Genomic DNA, 23,740 nt, shown 5'->3' with positions numbered 1-23,740 from the left:
TATTTGATCAAGTACATATACATCGATCCATAAAGAGACAATCATCTCGAACTGGAGGATCAATCAGCCATCACACCGTATTCTTCGGAGGCCAAAAGATAACAACAACAACAACAACAAGCTCAAAACGTCAGTATACAATTTTATCTTACCAAAAATCAAGAACATCGCGAACATCTGTCAAATCGACTGTCACTTAGGATATACATCACTTGCACCAGCGTAAGGGCTACATGTGGATTCACCATCATTATAGCTCATAACTCTTAGATCCAAACGAGGCTTGATCAAAACAAATAAAAAAAAAATGTATCCTTCCGATCAGCCTCCTCCTCCTTCTTCATCTTCCTCCTCATCCTCAACAACATCCCGTCGAAGTTCTTCCGAACATTCATCCACATCCACCTATTACTCGCACTCTCCCTCTATAAATACGTTCAAATCGACCCATTCTCGAAATACATCAAGATCTATCAACACCAACATACCAAAAACATTCGATTTATCCGGTGCATTCTCATCAATATCAGAGAAACAACATGTAAATGATGTCAATCACGAAGATCTTGAAAAAGGTACGATAAGATCATATGGTTTACCAAAATCACCTTCATTAGAACATCCCACATCCTCTTCCTTCAGCCATATTCCCAACAAGGTACCCCATTTACATGTCGGGTTGAGACGAAGAAGGATCTTATCGCAGTTATTGGCTTTATGTGGGCTGTTGACTGTTTTGGGATGGTGGATTTTGAGTGTAAGAGAATCACCAGGAGGAATAATAGGAATGGGTATAGGGAAGAACGGTGAGTATGAATTAGGATATCATGTCTTGATCACGAAATGGATAGATTATCTGTGTGTCTATAAGCCGGGAAGTCATGTAACGATAGTACTGATTCAATTACTTATCATTCATAGGTGCACCCGAACATCCTAAAGTAGTATTACCAGGTATAATCATAGGATCCAATGGTGAAATCATTCATCAACCGACTGTAGAAGAAGAATCCCCTTTACCTTTAGAAGAAGAGAAAGGATTAACTCATGCTGAAAAGATGGCTGAATTATCCAAGATCAAAGGTCCGCAATGGGGTTTATCCCTATCTTCAGATCATCTCTTAGCGGGATTACGTCCATTCCCTTCTCTGGAAGAAGAGGATGATGGTAAACCTGCTTTATCTGTATTGGGTAAATTCGCAGATCAAATTTACAATCTTGGTACCCTCGATCCAGAAGAATACTATGAACAAATGAAAGAATTTGCCAAGGTGGTTTTCCCAAAGAAGATCGCGGAGCAATTACAAAATGCGCTGGATATTTATGTTAATGTGAAGGTGAATGATCATGAAGAGAAGAAAGGAAAAGAAAGTTGGGATTCAACGAAAAGAATATGGCAGACAGACAAAACCCGATCTAAAGTGGATACGAAAGAAGTCAGATCATGGAAAGATGGTCAGGCGTTTGATGAAGGTTGGCAATGGGATTTACTGACTGATAGGTGGGTGGTGACTCATATCCTTTCTACAAATAATAATCAATATGACTTGCTGACTGATGTTCATGCTTTTCTTTATATACGCAGTGATGCGGATAAATACGCAACTAAGCATTTGGCTGGGAGCAGATTCAAGGAAATATGGGATAATTTACCCAGTGGTATTTTAGTGAGTGAACACCGTTTTTGTTCTTACTGTTAATTGTGTCAAAGTAGTGCTGACATAGCTCGAACTCTATTAGCGCTCAGATACTTTGAGATACCTTCTGATCCTACTCGAAGGCGGTATCTACTCAGACACCGATACCCTGCTCCTCAAACCTCCTTCCGCCTGGGGACGAAACCCAAAACTTTATAAAGATGGACAAGGTTGGATGACTGATGTCCAATTACAGCGGATCCGAGATGGAGATGACGTGGATGATATACTGGGTAGACCCAGCGTGGTTGTTGGACTGGAAGCTGATGTGGGAGATAGAGAAGATTGGTTCGATTGGTGGCCTCGACCTGTGAGCGTCACCTCTCTTTCATTGACCTTTCGTGATCGTTCCGAACAACCTCAAGAATGGATAGTCCGTTGTTGTTGTATAAAGACTGAGCTGATAACTTGGCTATTTCTTTCGTTGTACAGATCCAAATTGTCCAATGGACTCTCACTTCATCTCCTTTCCACCCCATCGCACTCAACGCCCTTCTTCGGATCCACCATTCTACTGCTAAAGCGGTAGAGTGGAGTCATTCAGTCTCTCATTCAATCAAAGTTTTAAAAGATCAAGGGAGGTACGAGGATGCCAAGAAGTTGGCAATGGTGGACGTAATGAACGAACCGAAGAATGGGGGGCCGGTCGGGGTGATGGCTTGGACTGGACCTGGAGTCTGGACGGATGCAGTGTTGAGGTAGGTTATATCGCTTTGCTTGGTAGACCAAGGCGGAACGGGACCTTAAGAGAAAGAGTGAAATGCTGATATAACGAATATATAATCATTAGTTATCTTAGAGTCCAGTATGGTTTAGTATGGACAGACCTGAAAGATCTTAGAGTGCCTTTGAGAATAGGTGATGTAGTGATTTTACCTGGTACGTTGTAACTTGAATGATTTCATCCTCCATTCACACAAATTCAATATACTCAACACTGATCTGGTCTGAATTTGTTTGATTTTAGTCACTGGCTTCTCACCTGGTGTAGGTAACTTTGGAGCCCAAGGGTCGTTTCGTAAGTCTATGTTCGACTTCATCATTCAAATAATCCACGTAGCTGATATCATGGTTCGAACCGTCTGTAGATCATCAAGCGATGGTACAACATGATTTCGCCGGAAGTTGGAAAAATGATGAATGATCAGTTGGTATTCAAGATCGGATATAAGGTTGTATTTATATATTATATCATAGATATATAGAAAAAGGATGATGCTTACTTGGCGCTTTTCTTCATAACGTTGTTGTTGTTGTAAGTAAAGTGAAAGTTACACAAAACAAAAATACTCTTGGAATACAGAACCAGTAGTATATATACAGCAGTCGAATAGTATGTATCTCTTCGAGACGCACCGATGCTCGATGCCCTATGCTCAACGCACAATGCCTTGTTACCTCATAAGTAGATACGATCACAAATTATAGGCTCTTTCCTTTATTTCAGTGAGAAATGAATCCACCCCGTGCGAAACCAGACTCAAACTGTGTCATGGGATACTCTCTAGCTCAGGTTTGAACATAAACACTTCATGTTATTCACCATAATGCATTTATGCAAAAAGACATAATCTACTTGACATCTGAATGACCTTGAAAAAAACAGAAAAAGAGAACATTCAATACCAAACCCGGAAATAAATATAAAAATAGTCAGAATCAGACATTGTAATGTAAATACTGTATGATACTGATGAGAAGATGAATCAGAGAGAAAATAATCTCGTCAAATTTGTAAGTGATCGATGATATGATAATTGATAGGATGATGTGATACACCATTTAATGCGACTTCCCTTCTCTCGTAAGACGATTAGCGATGTGTGCTCTATTCTTCAGATGAACTTCGAAGTTCTGTAATGTCTCTCCAGGACCTAGAGCATATATTTTACCTGGACTATACACCACATAGAAACGCTGATGTATCAGTATAAGAAGTCATGCTTTGGTACAGACGGACGGACTCACCAATCCATACATTTAGCTCTCCATTCGATAGGACCTTGAAAGTCCGCCGGACGAGGTTTTTGAACCATAACGAAATCGTCTCGGGGATATTTAGATCGCATTTCAGATAATGCTCTTGAAGCCCATGACGGCATCTGCACAGAAGGAAAATGGTGATAAATTCAGTACTTGTTCTCACTACAGTCTGGCCATTATGCCAAAAAAAGACGTATAGAATCCTGCTTGCAACTCACCTCGGCGATCGGTTTCTTTCCCGACGAAGGCGATATCCCAACCGTCGGTGATCTTCCAGCAGGTACAGCAGGAGGTTTAACAGGAGTCTCCATCCCAGCCGTCCCTTTGATCTTCTTTTTCCCTCTGCCAGACTTCTCCTTTTTAGTAGTGCCTCCTCCAGAGGAACTAGCAAATGTCGAATCGGACTCATCGTCATCCGAGGAAGATTCACTATCACTACTTTCCGAATCGGATTTACGGTTGAGGGTAGGTTTGAATGTTGTAGTTGGAGTGGCCGAGTTGGAAGTAGGTCGATCCGTCTTGATCTTGGATAGATGATATGATTCGTCGGTTGTATATTCACAGGGTCGATGTTTACCTACTCTGAATAGGTATCGAGCTACACCATTTGCAAAATTTCAGTATTCGGTACTTCGTATAATCTGGATCATCATGTAGCGTTTCGTCACTCACAGCAATTTCCACACAGAGTCTTTTCACCCTTTTTATCCTTTCCTTTCCCATTACTTAGATGTTCAGGAACACCGCAATTCCTACAACGCCATGGTCCCGAATCATCTCCATTATTGGTCGCGTTAACTTTCTTTTCTTCTTGAATCGATGACAAAGATAAACCGTTATTGTCCTGCTTCAAAGGAGTTTGAGTGTGTGATTGGGATTGGGATTGGAGTTCGATATCAGGTGAAGGCGGCGAGTCAGGTATTCTCGAATGATTGACCCTTTTCCTACTGAATGCCGGACTGCCATTCGCCGTCGCTGCAAGATCATCAATCGAATCTTCCCTGAACGATCTCTTGATTCCGATATGGGATAGCGACGGGGTAGCCAACATCTGTTGATCAGGTAAGATCGAGCTTTCTCTACCCGTTGAGAAACTAGCTGGACTTCCTCTAGACAAGTTCTTAGGCGGGCGACCGATCCTCTTACCTCGAGCTGAGATGGTAGGTCCATGATGATGTGGGTGATGGTTGGTACTATGCGAATGAGCAGGTGAAGGTGGTCCGGTGATAGGTAGATCTTGAGCTATCAAAGCCATGTTCGCCTCTGCAGCAATCGCAGCACCACGTCGACGATGCATTGGTGCTGAATCTTTCGTAGATGCTATTAATTCCGGTGCCGAGAATACAGGTAATCCATTGGGCCCCAAGGGGTTGAGCAAGGATCGTTGGGTCTTGATTGGATCTCGATCAGGTAAGACCACTCCTCGACGAGCTCTTCCAGCTCGCTTCTTTCTCTTCGATTCTTTCTCTCGCTGAGCTTCGAGGAGAGCGAGTTGATCTTCTCGTAACTCGTTGAATATGGGTGTGTACGATGACATCGCTACATCTTCTTTTCTGAGGGAGGTAGTGACCGGCGGCAAGAACGCGAGTCTCATTTCGTCATCGAGAACAAGTCCAGAGCCAAAGGTATGACCAACGAGGAAAAGGGATCGCTTGTGAACCATAATTTGCTCGTGGATATCATGAGCCAGTGCAGTGCTGTATCGTATGATGTCAGCTGGCTGTCCGACATGATTTCGATCAATTGCAAACTTCTCAACTCACGCGAACTCTTTGCTCAGACCCAATTCGGTGACATAGGAAGCAGCGAATTCTTCGGGGGTAACAGTCGAGTTGAGGTCCCATTCAAAGCTATCTGATAGGTTCTGAGTACCGATGATTATATCGACCTGTAACATGATGGTCAGCGCGAGTTGTTCGCTCAACAGTTTGCCGGTATGCAGCTGTCTCACCTTGATGAGAATCCTCAGTTCCTCAGTCTCCTCCTTAGGTAGATTCTGCATAGCTTCTTCGACCGTCATCGGACGTTCTTCATCTATCACTTCCACCTTCACCTCCGCCTTCACAGCACCATCTGCCGCGTCACCACCGACATTGACAAGAATTTCTTCATCTGCATTACCATCAACATGATCGAATGATACGATTTTGATATGTTCATCATTGTGATCCTCTCCTGGATCAGTTTTGATCTCTTCCTCAATCGCGCTACCTTCCCTTATCCTTCGGAAAATGTCAACCATGGCTTTGGAATCGGCGTCTCCCTCCGGATCAAGTTTCCCTCTATTATCTTCTTTGGATTTACGTTGAGTGATAGGTAAGACGTGAGCTTGATATTCCTGCACTCTCTCTTGAATGACAGCTACGATTCTAGATGCAAAATGCTGATGGGGCACTTGGAAATCGTCGCATAAAGATTGAGCGAATAATTCAGGTGTGACGACTTTGTCTGAAACATAGAACAGAGAGGATATCAGCTTCCCACATATCGAATGTAGAATGAAGAAATAGACTCACCAGAAACGTTCCACATGAAAGTATCTTTCAATCTAAAATTATCATGTTCCAAATCCAATCTCACAGGGACTATATGATCTTCCACTTCGGCCATCGACTTCAATTGAGCAGGAGAAAATTTGATCAACGTCCTATTCCTGTGAGATCTAGCCATTCTATCTTGATCCTTCTGGTTAGGCCATACGATCCTTAATCTCTGATTGGGTTTAGCTCTCATTTCACCTTTGCGTAACATCCACCAAGGAGTGGCTTTATCATTTTCTTCAGCCCATTTCTTCATCTTCGCGTTCCTCTTCGGAAGTTGACCCCTCTCGGTCGCGACAAACTCTTGATCTTTCTCTAACCATTGTTTCACCTGAAGTTTCTCAAATTCACTCATAGGCGGTAAAGCACCTTTGAAGGTGGGGTCTTCAGATTCTTCGATATCGTTGACGGGCAAAGCTGTGATTTTCGTTATGGGTAGATCGACCCTCAGAGCGGTCTCCCATTCCTTCACTGGTAAAGAATTTGCTCCAACTTTGATGCTCTGAGGTTGACCACCGTGTAGTGCTGCACTAGGTTGAGGTGGAGGTATAGACGCTTCGGGGGTAGCATGCGAAGGTCTGGAGGACCCGACAGGATGAGAAGGAATGAAACTAGGCGGCGGCATCGAAGCTTGTTGAGGTGTTTTCTCCTCTTTGACCAATTTGTCTTTCCCTGAAACCGAAGAACGACGATTTAAAGATGAGATACGAGGTGAGGGAGAGCCCGGCATGTTAGATGCAGGCGGTAGATGAGGTGGTGGAGGACGGATTGCAGGACTAGCACTATTGACGGAGGCTGGTGATCCCTGTGCTAGAGCATTCTGCTGAGCTTGCCATATCCTCTGTTGTTGGTTAGGTGGTATCGCTCCGGGAGTTCCTGCTTGACCTGTCGTAGGTGAGAATCCTGAAATCCCACTTTGATCACCTTGTTGAGGCTGCTGTCCTGGTGGAGGTGGCCGAACAGCTTGAGCAGCTTGTATCCTCGCTGAGTGGAAGAGGACGTTCTGCATTCGCTGTATGATGTCGTGACGAAGAGTAGGGACTATCGCGGCGGCAGCCTGAACAGCAGCTATCAATTGGGGATTCGCATTCGCTCTCCATTTCTCATCATTGAGGTGCTGGATGTGAGGTAGCAATCTAGCATCGAAAGGGAAATCTGAGGTGTTGATGTTAGGGACATGTATCCCAGCAGGTGGTCTAGCGGGTGTCATCGGTTGAGGAGGTTGAATGGGTCTGACTTGTTGCTGAATAGTACCATTCCCTGGAGGCTGCTGAGCTTGCGCAGCTTGACTAATGAAGCTCATCGCAGAAGCCATCTGTTGCTGCTGAGCAGGTGTGAGATTTTGCATTGTTGGCACAATCGGCTGGACGGGGAAGCCCCCTTGCTGAGCAGGAGAACTCGAAGGACCAGCTTGATTTACTACCGGAAACGCCTGTGGATACGGTTGAGAACCTTGTTGAGGGGTACCCATGCCTTGCTGGAACTGTTGTTGCGGTTGGAATTGCTGATTCCCTTGATATATTCCATTCACAGTGACTGGGTTGTTAGACTGAGCTGACTGGGGGGTGCCAACTTGTTGAGGTTGAACAGGTGTTTGTGAACGAGCGTGAACAGGTGAGACCGAATGAGGTGGAGGTTGCATGTGTGTGTGGGCAGGAGTCTGATGTTGACTATGATGAGAGACGTTGGACGGAGTAGGCGAAGGAACATTCATCTGCTGTCCACTAGAAGGATACATGGCACTCGATGGCGGAGGGGTACTACCTGGCTGCTGCATCATTGCGGGCGATGCGGGCATACCTTGCATACCTTGATGAGGTGATGGAGCTCGTTGGGACGCCGCTGACGCTGGACGGGGAGGTGCCATATGTTGAGGCAGACTTGACATGGGCTGTTGAGGAGTCTGAACGTGAGACGATTGGGGAGTTTGTACTTGCTGGGCTTGAGGTGTGCCCATCTGCTGAGGTGTCGGCTGACGAGCTATGCTCGGACTTTGACCAGATCCAGGAATGCCATGAGCTGATGTTGGTCGATTGGTAGGTGTTTGAGCTTGTTGTGAAGGTTGCTGCTGTTGCGCTTGATTCGGCTGTTGACCCATAGGTGGCATCTGACCTGCTGTCATGTTTCTGATTAGCTGCTGTTGTTGACTAACGATGACTGTCTGTTGTTGCTGAGGCGTCATAGCGAGGAATTGAGGATTGTTGAACAACGCGTTGCGCTGACTAGTCAGAAAATCCCTCTGCTGCTGAGTAAGATGAAATCCACCCTGTGGGTTGCTGTTCATTTGTTGAGGAAGGCCAGCGTTTTGTGGGGAAGCAAAGTTACCTTGCTGTTGTTGTTGCTGTTGTTGTTGCTGCTGTTGTTGCGAATTCGGGATCGGCGGAGGAGGCATAGAATTGAGTTGCTGATGAGGACGAACAGGTGAACCGGAATTCGGACGAGCTTGCATCATCTGCTGTAATCGCTGTTGCTGCTGAAAAGCAATTTGAGCCGGGTTGACGTTCTGCTGACCGGGTGTACCGACATTTTGCTGAGGAACACTACCATAGTTATTCATCTGTTGGTTTGGGGGTCGCGGTTGCTGCTGCTGCTGCTGCTGTTGACCTTGTTGGGGTATTTGCCCTAGCTGAGCCTGCTGACTGGCTCTCATCGCTGCCATCAGCGCTTGAGGATTGACATTTCCACCTTGCTGCGCTTGCATAGAAGCCATAGCCATCTGCAATTGTTGGGGAGTGAACTGGCGAGGTTGGCCTGCCTGACCTTGAGGACCTTGACTTTGGGCAGCCTGAGAGAATTGCTGAAGCATCGCCATCTGTTGAGGTGTCACTCCGCCTTGAGAGAATTGAGGTCGGAATTGTCCTTGTTGTTGTTGTTGAGCCATCGACGAAGGTCCAGGATCACCCTGGCCGCCGGATGCACCAGGTATAGGAGATGCGGTAGACATGTCCATGCTAGACATGTACTGTTGAGGCTGAAAATTCATCCCGCCGGCTTGAGGATTGGGGTTCGAGATGAATGGGTAGCCGAGGTTGTTGGAGGCAGGAGAGGCAGTATTGCCTGCATTAGGAGTAGACATAATCGGAGCTGAAGTGGTGTGTGATGGCGTCAGAATACATGGCACATGCCCAGAACGATCGACTGACCTTTGCGAATCAGGAAGACATGAGAGGCAGGATATCAAATAAGTCCAGCAGCTAATCACCTCCCCGGTCTGTATTTGACGCGAAACCGGGTGGATGGCGAACGAGCGAAATCATGAGGTGGAAGGTGATATGTCGCCATATTCGCATGAGTCGACGGTATAGTTGATGAGTGCACGATGAGGATAGGATTAAGGAGCAGAGGTTGGGGTACCATGATCAGTCTTGACAGTATTCGAGGAGGGAGATGGCATGGGTTCGTAGGTAGCTGTCACTCACCAATCCAACCAGATCACTTCAACTTCACCTAGCACCAAAATAGCTTTGCACTTGACTGTATCTATTATCCCTCGATATCTGAAACGGAATATCGGCCCGAAGATAAAGTCGTGTCTGTGTTGAGGCAGACATGTTCAGCGATATTACGAGTCAAATCACAAGTGAACGACCGACGTTCAGAACTCAAACGATTGATCAATCAACGATGACTCACATCTTCGCAAAAGTTTTAGAAGTAATGTTGATCTTAACTGTTTTATCTAATTCTTTGTTTTTGTCTTTTCTTCTTCCGTTTGATTGATCTGCCGAACCAAGTTGGGAAATGTTTAAAGGAAAGAGAGCTCTGGTAGAGAATGGGATGGTATGGTGTGGTATAGTATGGGGGCACCGCCTTGACCTCCAACCGTGATCGTGTCTTCTTCCTCTTGTTCTTCTTTCCCAATCGAATCCTTTGTCGTTTATTGATTTGTTGTTTATCTAATCTGTTAAGCTATCGGGCAGCTTACGTCTACGTGATTGATTTGATCTTTTTCTCAAAGAGTAATGTCGATATATGATACGCGTAGATAATAGTCAATCGGTGTTCAGTTCAGGGGCGGAATGATATGATTATGATGTTCGGGCTGGGAATGGGAATGGGTAAATAAATGACTTGTGACTCTGCTCCATCCAAATCTAAAATCAGAGGTGGATGCTGTTCGTTTACTACTGGTATACCACCATTCTTTACCCAATCAGGTAATTCTTGGCCTCATTCTCTTAGGGGAAATTTCCGATCCAATTGCTCACTTGCCACTGAGCATATTTCCGATGGAGGACGGGATAACGCCGCCCTCTCTAACCTTCCATTGATCGTTCTGATGTGATGGTCCAGCGTGTCTCTTTTCTATTTACGATGCGTTCAACATCCCAACTCATCTCTTCCTCATTCTCCATTTGCTAATTATACTGGATCGGCTGCTTTCCTTCAACTCTCTCAACGTGGGTACCACAACATCTTCTTTCAACGCGACGAGACGACGTGGACAGGGACATGTCTTCTTTCACTTGCGGAATTAACAATGAACAACATCGGCTTACTTCTTTCTTCTCTCTTCTCTGCCTCTCTTCCTTCCATGCTCCAATATAGTGAATTTAATCAAAAACAACTCTAAATCAATACAAAATGTCTCGACCTGATGAAGAAGAGCTCGTTGATTACGATGAGGCCGCCGAGGAGACCTTCGCCCCAGCTGCTACAACCGCTACCAATGGTGATAAAGCAGATGGTGATAAGAAAGGTTCTTATGTCGGTATCCACTCGACAGGTTTCAGGTGAGTTAAACGATATATGCAGTGCGAATCTAAGGACGCGCTAATCCGTACCACTTGACAGAGATTTCCTTCTAAAACCTGAATTACTTCGAGCCATCTCAGATCTCGGTTTTGAACATCCTTCCGAAGGTGTGTACGCGTCTTATTTCTCCCAGACAGTGGACATCAACGAACTGACTTATGTTTGATGCACAGTTCAACAAGAATGTATCCCCCAAGCTATCTTAGGTACTGATGTATTATGTCAAGCTAAATCCGGTATGGGTAAGACCGCCGTATTCGTACTCGCTTGTTTACAACAGATGTATGTTCATTCCCCTTATTTGTCTCTTCGCTATAACAGCTGACGAATTTGCCACTTGATAGCGAACCTGTCGATGGAGAGGTATCAATCGTGATCTTATGTCACACTCGAGAATTGGCCTATCAAATTCGAAATGAATTTGCGAGATTCTCCAAGTTCATGACCAACGTCCGAACCGGTGTGTTTTACGGTGGTACCCCCATTTCTGCCGATCAAGAGATCTTAGCCTCAAAGGAGAAATGTCCACACATCGTCGTAGGAACTCCAGGTAGAACGATGGCTTTGGTCAGGGATAAGAAACTCAACGCGACAAAGGTCAAACACTTCGTATTGGACGAATGTGATAAGATGCTAGAAACACTTGGTTAGTCTCTTTCTCTTTTACTTATTTCGACCTGGGCGGTACGATATATATTACAATCGACTTTACTCGCCGTGAGATGAAGGTGGGGCATTTCGGCTGCGTCACCTCCTCAGGGTACCGACAACCAGACGGATGGAAGAAGATTGTATCACAGGTATCTTGCTAGGATGGATCGTTATCATATGGTGGAAATAGTAGGGAGGATCATTGTGGTGGTTTTGTTATGTTGGTCAAGTGAATGGGGATCGAGCGATCCGTCAAGAACACCGATGACCCTACCAGGCGAGGCTCCGAAACGATATTGGGATCACCTCATTCTCGAACTTCACATGCTTCAACAGCACAATCTTACCCCTTCGCGTGCTTCCGCTTGTCTTCCAATCGAAGGCTGTTTCAGTAGGACGTGATTTGAACGGTAGAATAAATGCTTACAATGGGTTTACTCACTCTTTCTTTTCCTTTTCCCGACCTTATAACTGGCGTAATACACCCAAATCGGATTATATGCCCTCGCTCCCCCGACCTGGAAATCAACCTACATCCTTGCTCTTATTACACAGATATGCGAAGAGATGTTCAAGAGATCTTCCGAGCTACTCCCCACCACAAACAAGTTATGATGTTCTCCGCCACCCTGTCTAAAGACATCCGAACCACTTGTAAGAAGTTTATGCAAAGTGTGAGTTGATCTTCTTCTTTATTCTTGCTCACATACATTGAATGCTGATATGTACTTATCCTGTCTTTTGTCAGCCTCTGGAAATCTATGTCGATGACGAGACCAAATTGACCCTTCACGGTCTTCAGCAATACTTCCTCAAGCTCGAGGAGAAGGAGAAGAACAGGAAACTCAACGACTTGCTCGATAACCTCGAGTTTAACCAGGTAAGCTGATAAACTGGAAGGGTTGCTTTCCAAGAAGGTACATGTTAGCTGACAGGAGACATTGCAACGCAGGTCTGTATCTTTGTCAAATCTGTCGCCCGAGCCACTCAACTCGACGCGTTATTGCAAGAATGTAATTTCCCTTCTATCTGTATCCACTCTGCTCTTCCTCAACAAGAACGGTGAGTTATTCAGTCTATATGGAGCAGAAATAAACAGAACAGAACAGAAACTGATGTATCGGTGAAATATTTGTAGTATCTCACGATTCCAGCAATTCAAAGCTTTCGAGAAACGTATCCTGGTAGCTACGGATATCTTCGGTCGAGGTATCGATGTTGAACGAGTCAACGTTGTCATCAACTATGATGCTCCTGCTGATGCTGACTCGTACCTCCATCGAGTCGGTAGAGCAGGTCGATTCGGTACCAAGGGTTTAGGTGGGTCATATCTTCCAGATCGTTTTGAACATGAACAGTGAGCTTACGTGAGAAATGATACCAAAACACAGCCATCACATTCGTATCTTCCGATGGTGATTCCGAAGTACTTCAAAAGATTCAAGAGAGATTCACCGTTGCCATTCCTACTTTACCTGAGACTATTGATCCTGCCACTTATATGACTTCTTAAGGTGGCTAAGTAGAACGGGAGATAGATCTAGTGGATGGTGAAAGGTGTTTTTTTCTTTTTCTTATATATATTTTATTCATTTATTTCGTTTGTAAATCAAAATTGAATCATCTTTTCTTAGAAAAGAAAGAAAAGGAACAAAATATGAATTATACAATCATCACCTGTCCTTGACCGCACGATGTTATTTGCGTTCGCAATGGAATGGAACAATGATATACATATGATACATCTGACGGATATCTTACTACGGGATACGATGGATGGTAATTCAATTATGCTACGATACAAGTAAGATGGAAGATGCTGTAAATTACAAATAGGAATAGCAATCAAGTTGAGTTGTTATATGGTATTAAATCAAGTATTGTCGATTGTTGGATATTAATTAAATGTCTGTTTTCATGACCATGTTCAAGAAATAATCTGCTACTTCCTACTCCCCGTTCATGGCTCTGTCAAATTCTATTTCGTTCATCTCATACCCCCACTGCCAAAGACATTGCCTCAGCACTGCTCCAACATCTTCATCTTTCACGGCATTTCGACCACCAGACTGTAATAGCTTTTTCAGCAGTGCTCGTTTGAAACGCCCAGTACGTCCAGCAACCTTCATCCCTATCGTTCGATGCGAAGTCAGCATCATGCATTGAAATTGGGACTTCCAAGAAATTCAACTCACATCGTCTCACCTGTCTCTCGTCATCCTGACATCTTCTCCCCTCCCAGAACCTCGTGTACCACTGCGCCCACCCTCGTGGGTCCTCTTTCCAAATCCAACCGGCCTTCTCCCATTCCTGGAGAGACTGTCCCGCTCTGACTCTGAACCTGTTATTCTCCCCGTCCGGATCGGTATTACTCAGCAGTTTGGTGGGGTTGGGTATGACAAATGGTAAAGATGATATATCATCTTTGGAAGATAATTCCGATTTGAGTATATTTGAATACGTATCTCTGGAAAGATGCCGAGTTGTCTTTAGCTAACTTATCTTACAGTGTCATCCACCTTTCCAAGGGAGTAATATGAAAGATGGATGTTTGATTGCAATACTCACGCAAAGAACCCTCCTCCAAATGCACCTCCTTCAAACATCTCCTGAGGAGTCAAATTCGGTGTGAAAACGCCTTCCCACCTTCCTTCAAATATCAATCTCCCATCGTCTCCTCTTCCAGGTCTTGGAGCGCGTTCGTGTGTCTCTTCGGAGGACGAGGATGAGTATGAGGGACCTGGTGCGAGTTGGATTATCTTCGCTTTGGGTATTAGTGGTAGAGGTTTGTTGTTGGTGGGTGGTGGGGGCGTTAGGTCGTCATCGCTAAGAAATGGATATCACATCAGCTCAATCTGGTTGCCATAAATCAATCTGAACAATCTATCTTGTTGTTTACTGGTAATCGATGATAACCCTTCGTGGTATATCATCCATTCATATTGTAAGAGAGTCGTGCACTCACTCTGCCAAACCCTTCATCTCCACCTCCCTCTGAGCCAACCTCCCACTCCTCCTTATAGGCTCTATCACCCTCCTCAACGACGCTTCCTTAGCTCTCAACTCCCTCTTTCGTCTAGCTTCGGCAGATGATAGTGTCGATGCCTTCGTTTTGGTCTTAGGTGTCATGCCGAATATTGTTTTTGAGGGTGTGGACAGTCCGAGGGAAGCAAGGAGATTATCTCTTTCCCTATAAAATATATAAACTGTATCAGTCAATACTTCCAGACTGGACATGGAGGACTAGAACACAACGGAGAATAGACAAGAGTGAAAAACATGGATGGACGTACTTGATATTAGCTATCCTCTCTTTCTCATAGTCGTCCAACTCATTCATATCTTCATCCCCATCTTCATCCGTGAGTCCATCTACCGAGGGTGGATTGAGGTGTGACGATCTCTCGTCAGCTAATGTTGTCATGACTTCTAATTCTGCCAAGTCTATAAGTGTTGTCCTATATATGTTCAAACGTAGAGGAGATTTGGAATTGCTTGGAAATCGTAGATTGGGCTACAGAGAGAGGTTTTGTTGGGGTTTGTATGACCTTGAGCGATCGCTTGAATAGGTTGTGAGGAGTATAAATCAGAGTGATCATAGGAACATGGAGATGCAAGATTAACATTTTTATTCCGCCAGTAAAGTTAGTAACTCGAACTCTACGCGTCGATCGAAATATCACCCGAGTGACGTCATCACAATCTCACTGGGAGTAATGTTCAGCACCAAACATCTTATGTATCTTACAAATTTGCATAGAAAGTAGATTCAGACTGTCATATCGTATAAGATAGGAAAACAAGAGTTTCCAAAAGACCAAAAGAAATAGGATCTCCTAACTGGGTCAAAAAAGGTTCGAAACGGAACTGAGAAAAAGCCAAAAGGGATAGAAATAAAAAAACTTCTTTTCGCATATATATGTCCAACTGACTGACTTCTTTCACATATCTTCTCACTCTTTCTTTTCTCTTTCCTCTTCTTTTTCTCTTTCAAGATCATACCACATCATATACACATCTTCACATCGCGATGCTCTCGAGCCTATTTGGCAGCAGCAGAAGCCACCTTGTTTTTGACTATATCACAAAAACCAATCGACATGAGCCTTTGATTTTGCAAAACCAAAAATCTAATCACTCACTCTCATCAACAATCGAAGGATCAGCTATAGATGACAAATCACCCAATTGATCACCTTCTCCAGCAACAATCTTCCTCAAGATACGTCTCATGATTTTACCTGATCGAGTCTTGGGTAGATCAGTAACGAGGTACTGCAAATACATTCAGCATCAGCATTAACGCCTATTTATCTGACCTAATCGTGCATAGACTTACAATCTTCTTGGGGGCAGCGAAAGGTCCAATAACCTTCCTAACCTGGATAGCCAATTCTTTGTTCAAGTCTGCTTCTTTGGTTGATTTCAGATCGAACTCAGGTTTCATAGTGACAAAGGCGTATACAGCTTGACCTGTGATGTCGTCATGGGAACCGACGACGGCAGTCTCGGCTACTCCCTTGTGGAGGATCAAGGCCGATTCGACTTCGGCTGTTGACAATCGGTGGCCTGATACGCTGTAGGCCGAAATGAGTCAGTATGAGATTGTAGTGTGTTTATTACAATGTTTTCAGGTAACTTACTTGATGACGTCTGATGGGTTGAAAAGAAAGGAGATGGTAGATATCAGCATTTGATTGCCTTTAATCATTATTCGGCGGATTCAACTCACCATCAACTCTCCCTTTGATCCAGATATATCCATCGTAATCTCTGGCCGCGCCATCCCCAAAGAAGAAGTATCCGGGATAAGGTTTCATATAAGTTTCCAAATACCTCTTGTGATCCTTGAATACAGTTCGGGCAAGCGAAGGCCAAGGTTTCTTAGCGACCAGGACACCTTCTACGTCATTTCCTTGGAGGACTTGTCCGGATTGAGGATCGATGATATCAACGTCCATACCGAAGAATGGGAAAGTAGCTGAACCAGGTTTGGTCGAGATGGCACCTGGTAGAGGTGTAACTACGATCGATCCAGTTTCAGTCATCCAGTAGGTATCAACGATCGCACAATTCTTCTTTCCTGCGAAATCATTGTACCAATGCCATGCCTCGGGGTTGATCGGTTCACCGACTGATCCCAATACCCTCAAAGAGGATAGATCGTGATTCTTGACGTGTTCTTCACCCATTCGTCGAAGTAATCGAATAGCTGTTGGAGCAGTGTACAAGTGGGTAGCCTTCCATTTGTCGACAAAGTCCCAGTATCGAGAGGCAGTAGGGTAGACTGGGGTCGATTCGAACACGGTGGTAGTCACACCGTTAGCGAGAGGACCATATACGATGTAAGTGTGACCAGTGATCCATCCTACGTCGGCCATACAGGCGAATTTGTCGGTGGGGTGTACATCGAAGACGTATTTGACGGTAAGGTAGGCCCCGAGAAGGTAACCAGCGGTACAGTGGACCACACCTTTGGGTTTACCAGTGGAACCCGAGGTCTGGATATATAGAGTCAGATTTCCGTTCTTTCGTTAGTGCAAGATGATACTCACGTAAAGGATGAAAAGGGGATCTTCTGAAGCCATAGGTTCACAGGGGCAGTAAGTTGGGACTTTGGCACATTCCTCGTCCCACCATTTATCTCGTCCTTCAGTGAAGGGTACTTTGTTTCCGGTTCTTCGGAGGACAAGGACGTGTTCGACAAGAGGACAAGATTGGAGAGCAGCATCGACGACTATGGGATGATGGGGTTAGTAATTACAGGAACTGAATACCTTCGAGTTCGACATCCACTCACTAGCTTTGGTTGCGATAGATTTACCACCTCGTCTTCCCTCGCTATATGAGTTGGATTATGATCAGCATCGCTGTATGTGTATTCACGACCGGGAGCGGAGAACTCACTCAGTGGTGATCAAGACTTTACATTCACAGTCATTCACTCTATCTCTCAATGATTCCGCTGAGAATCCAGCGAATACTGCAGAGTGGACAGCACCGATCCTGGCACATGCCAAGAAAGCAGCGGCAGCTTGCCATGTCATGGGTAGGCTGGATAGGGTGGTAAGGAGTTTACATCAGCAATCTTCTTATAATTTCTAATCCCGTTGTGAAGAGCAAAACTTCGCCCATATTGTCGTGGAAGAGTCGTGAGGAAGAAAAGATTCTCCTACTCACTATACAGAGACGGCATCACCTTTCTTGACACCCCACGATTTCAATACATTAGCAACTCTACATGTCTCCCTCATCAATTCGGCGTAGGAGATCTCCCTAGATTCCGAAGGTTCGTCGGCTTCGTAGATGATAGCGGTCTTTTCGGGGTTGGCGTAGAAATGTCTGTCAAGACAATTGTATGAGGCATTGAGAGTTCCTTCTGGGCTATATAAAATTGATATAACACGACATTAGCATCTCGTTCTACTCATTGGACTGGAGGATCAAAGATCTCTCCGTGGTAGACAAAAACAATAACAAGTTGATACTGATGCCCGATGCAACGGGACATCTGAAATTTAGGAGATGAGAAGGAAGAGCAAACTTACAACCACTGTACATCCCCCTGCTCGAACCCACCCGCTCTAACAGTCTTGAACGGGGTGTACCAATCCAAGCATTCCTTGGCCTTCTCAGCCCACCATTTATCGCTATCTGGTCCTACCGTCTTCTTCCATTCGTTCAAGTACGCTTGATAATTCGGTCCAATGTGGGGTTTCGGTCTGCCCTCTTCGCCTCTCAATCGCGGTGGAGGGGGGAACAAGTCCTCGGATTCGGGGACGGAATCGGGTAAAGGGTGGACATGGTGGGCGACGGTTTCTGCTGCTGACATTGTGGATTGAACGAGCTTATACGATGATTGAAGAAAGTCAGCAAAAGAGAGTTCAAGGGAAAGGAAGAAAGTAGCTCCTCGGCCGACCGGTGAGAGAAGCAAGATCAAGAGGAAAGAAGCACAGACTGGGAGAGTCAAAGGAACGTTGAAAATTTCCATAAGTCACTCACATTGTTGACAGTATCCTTGATATTATCTATCGTCGACATCTTGTCTACTTTGCTATATGGTCAACGACGAAAAGGTCAAGTAGGTGCTAGCTGCTGGTATGCTGTATGCTGTATGCTCGTGTTTCTCGTGTTGTAGCTAAACGAGGTCAAATAATGAGTATATGAGTATTGACAGGAATGTCATTCGACCTTTTGTCCACCTATAAACAGGGTTCATCCCCTGGTCCCATATTTATATAGGGTATAGGGTAATAACACACCACCAACAGGTAATCCGAAGCAACCGACCAGAACTTGTTACCCGGGCCAATCACCTGGTCGCTAATCCGGTTATATCACATGCACACCAATATCCGGCTGTCCATTTTACCCCACCAACTTTGAGGGAGGACACTCGGGTGTGACTACAACCGTAGCAACCATCTCCCATCTCCAGGTGCAGCACTTCACTTTCTTGGTATGCCATGTACGCTGCCAGACCACATGCCTCGGTCATGTTCCCAGTGCAGTACCAGTACATCATCAGATAGCAGCAGATACTTGAGTATGCATAATCCTATTCTAGTTGTTATTCTCAGTCGGTTATCTTCGGTGCAAATTCATCGTGAGAATCCAAGTCGGCTATCATACTGGTCATACCTGCATACCTACATGTTTATACTTCTTGCCAAGTGAATCGTATGACATCCATACTCCGTTTGTACTTTTTGGGAGCAGTCTCAAATACATATCATCGATATACAACATCATTGTCCAGCTCCCACGTTCACACCTCTAAAGCACAAAGTTTCCATACCCGTATTCTTCCTACTCGTATTTAACAATTTCTTCAATCCTTCCAATTCCCTGTTAAAATCATCATTCGTCTTTTGCCTTCTATAAGCTTGTGAGATCGTATCGTATATCTTGGAGAGAGTATCATTCGATTGGGGTGAAACGAAATTATTCACTGATTGATGTAAGAATTCAATTTCCAGTGTTGCCTGTGTAGGGACCACATACGGTATGGCGGGTAAATGGAAGTGGGGGAAAAGCAAAAGTGGGGAAAAAATGAAACACCAATTTTCATCAGAGCATCAGCTCTGAGCTGTCTACAGATGCACAGAAAATGAAAATAATCTGATCATCACTCACAGTTAACATTCCTCCAGTACCAAATTTGGGTACTTTCTGAAAGCAGTTCAATGCCACTTGAGTAATTTGATTGACCAAAGCTTCGATAACCCGTTGAATGAGGTTTGGCGAGATATTACCTATCCTTGAATGGGCTTCGACCAACAATAAAATCGCTTTATGCATGTACGGTCGTACTTCTGCAAATTCAGAAACCATCACATATCAGCACAGATGAAGGACAATGACAGTACTATATCGACAATCAAGTTGTGGAACTAGAATGGTCGTAGCACTCACCAGTAGGTTTACCCACTTCACCCCAATTGATCCCCGAATCCAATATACCAATCTGCACCACATCGACCAGCTCCTTCGACCTTCCCTTGATCAATTCTTTGAATATCATTTCATCCATATTCTCCACCACTTCAAATAAGAGTTTCTCATCTTTCTTCATATCTACATCTAAGATTTTGGAGATCTTGTTGCAGAGTAAAGATAAGTTGAGTCGTTTGAGCTGATCGAATTGGGCTAAGGTGATCAACAGTCGGATTTCCTATGGTCATTGTTGACTTGTGTCAGCTAGCTAATTCCAATACAGTAGGATTGATAGAGTATGCGATGAGACCCTTGATATAAATTCAACTCACATGTTCATCACTTCCATCCCTTACTACCACCCTGCTAGGTCTCCTCAATCCCCTATCCCCTTCTTCCTCATGGGCAGAGGACGAAGTGAAATCAATCATCCCATCAAAACAGAAACATAGTGTATCCACAAACGAATCTCTGATCTTCCTTTTGAAGTTCGTTGATATGTCATTCGAAGATCCTCCTGTCCTACCATTACTACTACTACCAGCTTGTTGGTTGTTTAACGAAGCAGCGCTGTTAGTGGTACTTGATATTTTCTTACAAGCATTGATCAAACGAAGTTCAAATTCCTCCATAACACTTAAATACCTCAAGACGTTCTTGGTAGTCAGCGAATTTTGAGGTAGAGTCGTCCAATCTTCAAGATGATGTAGGATTTTTGAGTCTATCCACATCGTGTAATTAGCCTAGACGATTACATGCTTACACAAGCGAAAGGAGGGAGGTATCGCTTACCCCTTGACCAAGTTGCGCTCACGACCTGAACAAACCTCCATCTGGCACTATCCAACAAACCTCTCAAACCACTCCTAGCCTCATTACCTACATCCACATTGAGCAGTTCCATCGAACAGTCATTGATCTCTTCCAGAATCTTTTCAGCGAAATAACAGGAAGTCATACTAGTTGAATGTTCAGGCACAAAACCTGGCATTTGGAAATTATCGTCTGAAGCCGACCCAGAAGGCGATTTCGATGAATCAGATAGAGATATATCGGATAAAGTGAAGAATTGAGAAATGGTGTTGATGTATAATTTGATTATCTCCATTGCCATTGATCGACAAACACTCGCTGGTCGTTTGGAGGGTGGAATTGATCCTGATGAATCTCGCTACGACGAGTTCGAATCAGTCTGAGGTTTACGTTGGATGGACACGTAAAGCTACTAAGCTAACTGACCTTGCGATATTTTCCGTCCATACATGCTTTGGCAATTTTCCAAAATCCAGGTAATGACCTGATGACATATTCCGAATATTGCTTGATAAACGCTTGGAAGGTAAGCCAAGCTGAATCAGTTGTAGAGGCTAATCCAGCATATAGAAGTATTAGCTATTATCTCATTACGCCACTCTTAGGTGAACTCACGAGTGATGGTGTTCAGCTGATACTCTGTCGAGGCAAGTTGACGTCTCAGTTGATCTACTTCGGAGTTCAGCGTGGAAGGTTGGTTGGCACATGCCAGCTGGGCGGCTTGATTGAAGAGGCGATATGATTAATTATGAGTACTTGTCAGACAGCAAACCAAGCTGTGCGATGCTCACCCTTGATCCTGTCCTGTGATTTACCATAGACGATTTTCATATTATTCAAGATATGTTTATGTTGATATTCCAAATACGTCCAAGCAGGTTCGTCAGATTGATCCAGCTCAACCAAAGTCCTACCATCCGAATACAGAAGTCAATCAAGCTGATCACATGCACTGATAAAGATACGAGGCTATCACTCACTCAATGGTCCTTTCCTGCTCTTCAACACCTTTAGTAGGATCTTTCAAACCAGCATCCAACCTAGATCTCATATCACTCATAATGTCTTCAACGGATTTCCAAACTTTATCGAAAATCCTCTTTTGCTGTTCCTTCGATGCGTTCACTCCTGGTATTAGCTGTCTAGAAGATTGGAGGAAAGTTCCTTTTTTATAATCTCTAAGAGCTTGATCGTATTTTCCCTATACCGTACAACACATTATCCATCATCAGACAAACAAATCAGCCTGTCAGCTTATAACCTTCTTATTTCATCTACCAGTATCTGTCTCGTTATGACTTATGCTAAATAATGTACTCCCAAGGGTACATTCACTCACAGCATTTATAGATTCCATCAATTGATTGGGCAGGTTAAACAAAAACTTCGATTTTTCAACTACACCCAATGTCGAGCGTAACTTGGACGCTTTGACGGCATTTTCTAATACTGGCAAGAATACTTGATCTGCTCTGTGGCCGGCGACTGTAAGGTGCAAGATACAGACAATTTCAGCGATGAACAAAGTGACTCAAGAACAACTGATGACTCATTGTATACGGTATACGGCGTACGGAATGGGGATGCTGACTGTGGTAGGTAAGGTATTGACTGACCTTTGAATATTTCCCTTAACTCCCTCGTACCGTGATCCGTATCATCCGCCAAGAAACCTTCTTTCATATCCCTATAAACGACTATACGAAGAAGAAGATCATTTGTATCAGTATCGTAGATTTTCAGTATGTTAGGGATTTCTTTGAGCATTTGTTCTTCCTCTGACCTGCATTCAAATGAAACTTTCCCTTTCAACCATCACATATTCATATCCTTCATACACCTCCTCCCAATCAAGATATCATAATGATGAGGGAAAGAGAGAGTTATGTTTTCAACTCACCATCACTACTAGCCTTGACACCTACGAACCTATCAAAATTCTCCTCCACCAATATCCTAACAGCTTCGGATCTACTTTCAATAGCTCTTTCCAAGTTGTATATACCCCTCTGTAAATCCTGGAAGGAGGCATCGGGATGATGAGCGGACAGGAATACTTTGGGATCGAATGATTTGGATGAGAGTGAGGTGGCTGTTCCTACAGTTCACTCTGCATTAGTATTTCCATGCCATTTGGTAAAGTAGGATATTGCGATATTGCGATATTGGGATAAAAGGGAACACACTAGTTTTAAGATCAAGTTCATTCGCCCTATCATCCGAACACATCTCATCAGCTCAACCTGTGATGAGTAGGAAAATGTGAGTGAGGACAGACTGAACACTCACCCGCTCAATTTCCCTCTCAGACCTAAAGGATCCATCTCCTCCGCCATCTTCCCATCTTCACCCGTCATCGTCCCCGCAAGAGGTCCCTCGGTCTCGTGGTCTATCGATTCCCATACTTGAGGTTCGAGAGATGAGATCCCGTATAACTTGAGTACTGCGGGGCGTAGGCGGCGAGGAGTGAAAGTATGTTCGATATCAGCTGATTGTCATCAACTATCACAATCGAACAGTAGTCTCATAGAATTGTACAAATTCAATAATGTCTGATGAGATAGACTTGGACTTACAGGCTGCTTCGTCCACATCACGCCTGTTCATTCTAACTGGAACGAAGAAGTGGGTACAAGTCCACTATTGTATTTCCTAGGAGTTTGGATGGATCTTCTGGTTGAGTCGTTCCGCTACAGTCTTGGTCGAATGTTGAAAACCTGTTCTTTCAAAGAGGAGAATACTCATCAATTCAAGTTGACATGCACGTCACCAATCGTGTAATCTCACCACAACAACCACAAGATGGTCGATGCACCCATGTACTTCCGACGGAACATGCTTGCCGGATCATATTCGACATGACCA

At 44.3% G+C, this 23,740-nt stretch overlaps 6 protein-coding genes across 6 annotated transcripts; 2 read left to right on the top strand and 4 right to left on the bottom strand.

Annotated features, from left to right (window-relative positions):
- Positions 1–307: 307 nt before the first annotated feature.
- On the top strand, positions 308–2,841 carry L199_001359 (uncharacterized protein; the record flags this gene model as incomplete). The annotated part of the gene is made up of 8 exons (XM_064887114.1): positions 308–806; positions 922–1,501; positions 1,586–1,667; positions 1,741–2,007; positions 2,130–2,395; positions 2,488–2,576; positions 2,665–2,715; positions 2,786–2,841. The coding sequence occupies 8 exons, from the start codon at positions 308–310 to the stop codon at positions 2,839–2,841; spliced, it is 1,890 nt and encodes a 629-aa protein (XP_064743186.1).
- Positions 2,842–3,479: 638 nt separating this feature from the next.
- On the bottom strand, positions 3,480–9,296 carry L199_001358 (uncharacterized protein; the record flags this gene model as incomplete). Its single annotated transcript, XM_064887113.1, has 7 exons — positions 3,480–3,594; positions 3,666–3,799; positions 3,899–4,278; positions 4,353–5,377; positions 5,444–5,568; positions 5,632–6,128; positions 6,197–9,296. 7 exons carry the CDS (start codon positions 9,294–9,296, stop codon positions 3,480–3,482), a joined length of 5,376 nt encoding a protein of 1,791 aa, XP_064743185.1.
- A 1,508-nt stretch (positions 9,297–10,804) lies between these two features.
- L199_001357 (ATP-dependent RNA helicase SUB2) lies at positions 10,805–13,139 on the top strand (the record flags this gene model as incomplete). Its single annotated transcript, XM_064887112.1, has 9 exons — positions 10,805–10,953; positions 11,015–11,082; positions 11,149–11,257; positions 11,320–11,621; positions 12,182–12,300; positions 12,375–12,506; positions 12,579–12,688; positions 12,765–12,946; positions 13,018–13,139. 9 exons carry the CDS (start codon positions 10,805–10,807, stop codon positions 13,137–13,139), a joined length of 1,293 nt encoding a protein of 430 aa, XP_064743184.1.
- Positions 13,140–13,575: 436 nt separating this feature from the next.
- On the bottom strand, positions 13,576–15,050 carry L199_001356 (uncharacterized protein; the record flags this gene model as incomplete). Its single annotated transcript, XM_064887111.1, has 5 exons — positions 13,576–13,757; positions 13,822–14,093; positions 14,195–14,452; positions 14,592–14,816; positions 14,920–15,050. 5 exons carry the CDS (start codon positions 15,048–15,050, stop codon positions 13,576–13,578), a joined length of 1,068 nt encoding a protein of 355 aa, XP_064743183.1.
- A 618-nt stretch (positions 15,051–15,668) lies between these two features.
- On the bottom strand, positions 15,669–18,458 carry L199_001355 (acetyl-coenzyme A synthetase; the record flags this gene model as incomplete). The annotated part of the gene is made up of 9 exons (XM_064887110.1): positions 15,669–15,703; positions 15,769–15,901; positions 15,966–16,203; positions 16,355–17,127; positions 17,182–17,363; positions 17,427–17,467; positions 17,534–17,680; positions 17,807–18,010; positions 18,175–18,458. The coding sequence occupies 9 exons, from the start codon at positions 18,456–18,458 to the stop codon at positions 15,669–15,671; spliced, it is 2,037 nt and encodes a 678-aa protein (XP_064743182.1).
- A 916-nt stretch (positions 18,459–19,374) lies between these two features.
- Positions 19,375–23,482, bottom strand: L199_001354 (uncharacterized protein; the record flags this gene model as incomplete). The annotated part of the gene is made up of 15 exons (XM_064887109.1): positions 19,375–19,611; positions 19,763–19,941; positions 20,042–20,300; positions 20,395–20,783; positions 20,855–21,233; positions 21,302–21,429; positions 21,491–21,595; positions 21,667–21,785; positions 21,856–22,076; positions 22,215–22,360; positions 22,492–22,572; positions 22,776–22,973; positions 23,062–23,087; positions 23,165–23,318; positions 23,452–23,482. The coding sequence occupies 15 exons, from the start codon at positions 23,480–23,482 to the stop codon at positions 19,375–19,377; spliced, it is 2,652 nt and encodes an 883-aa protein (XP_064743181.1).
- Positions 23,483–23,740: the final 258 nt, after the last annotated feature.

The sequence above is a fragment of the Kwoniella botswanensis genome, chromosome 1, assembly GCF_036426115.1.
Source record: "Kwoniella botswanensis chromosome 1, complete sequence".
Lineage (NCBI taxonomy): Eukaryota > Fungi > Basidiomycota > Tremellomycetes > Tremellales > Cryptococcaceae > Kwoniella > Kwoniella botswanensis.
The sequence above is the reverse complement of the archived record's forward strand: the minus strand, read 5'-3'. Positions and strand labels throughout refer to the sequence as shown.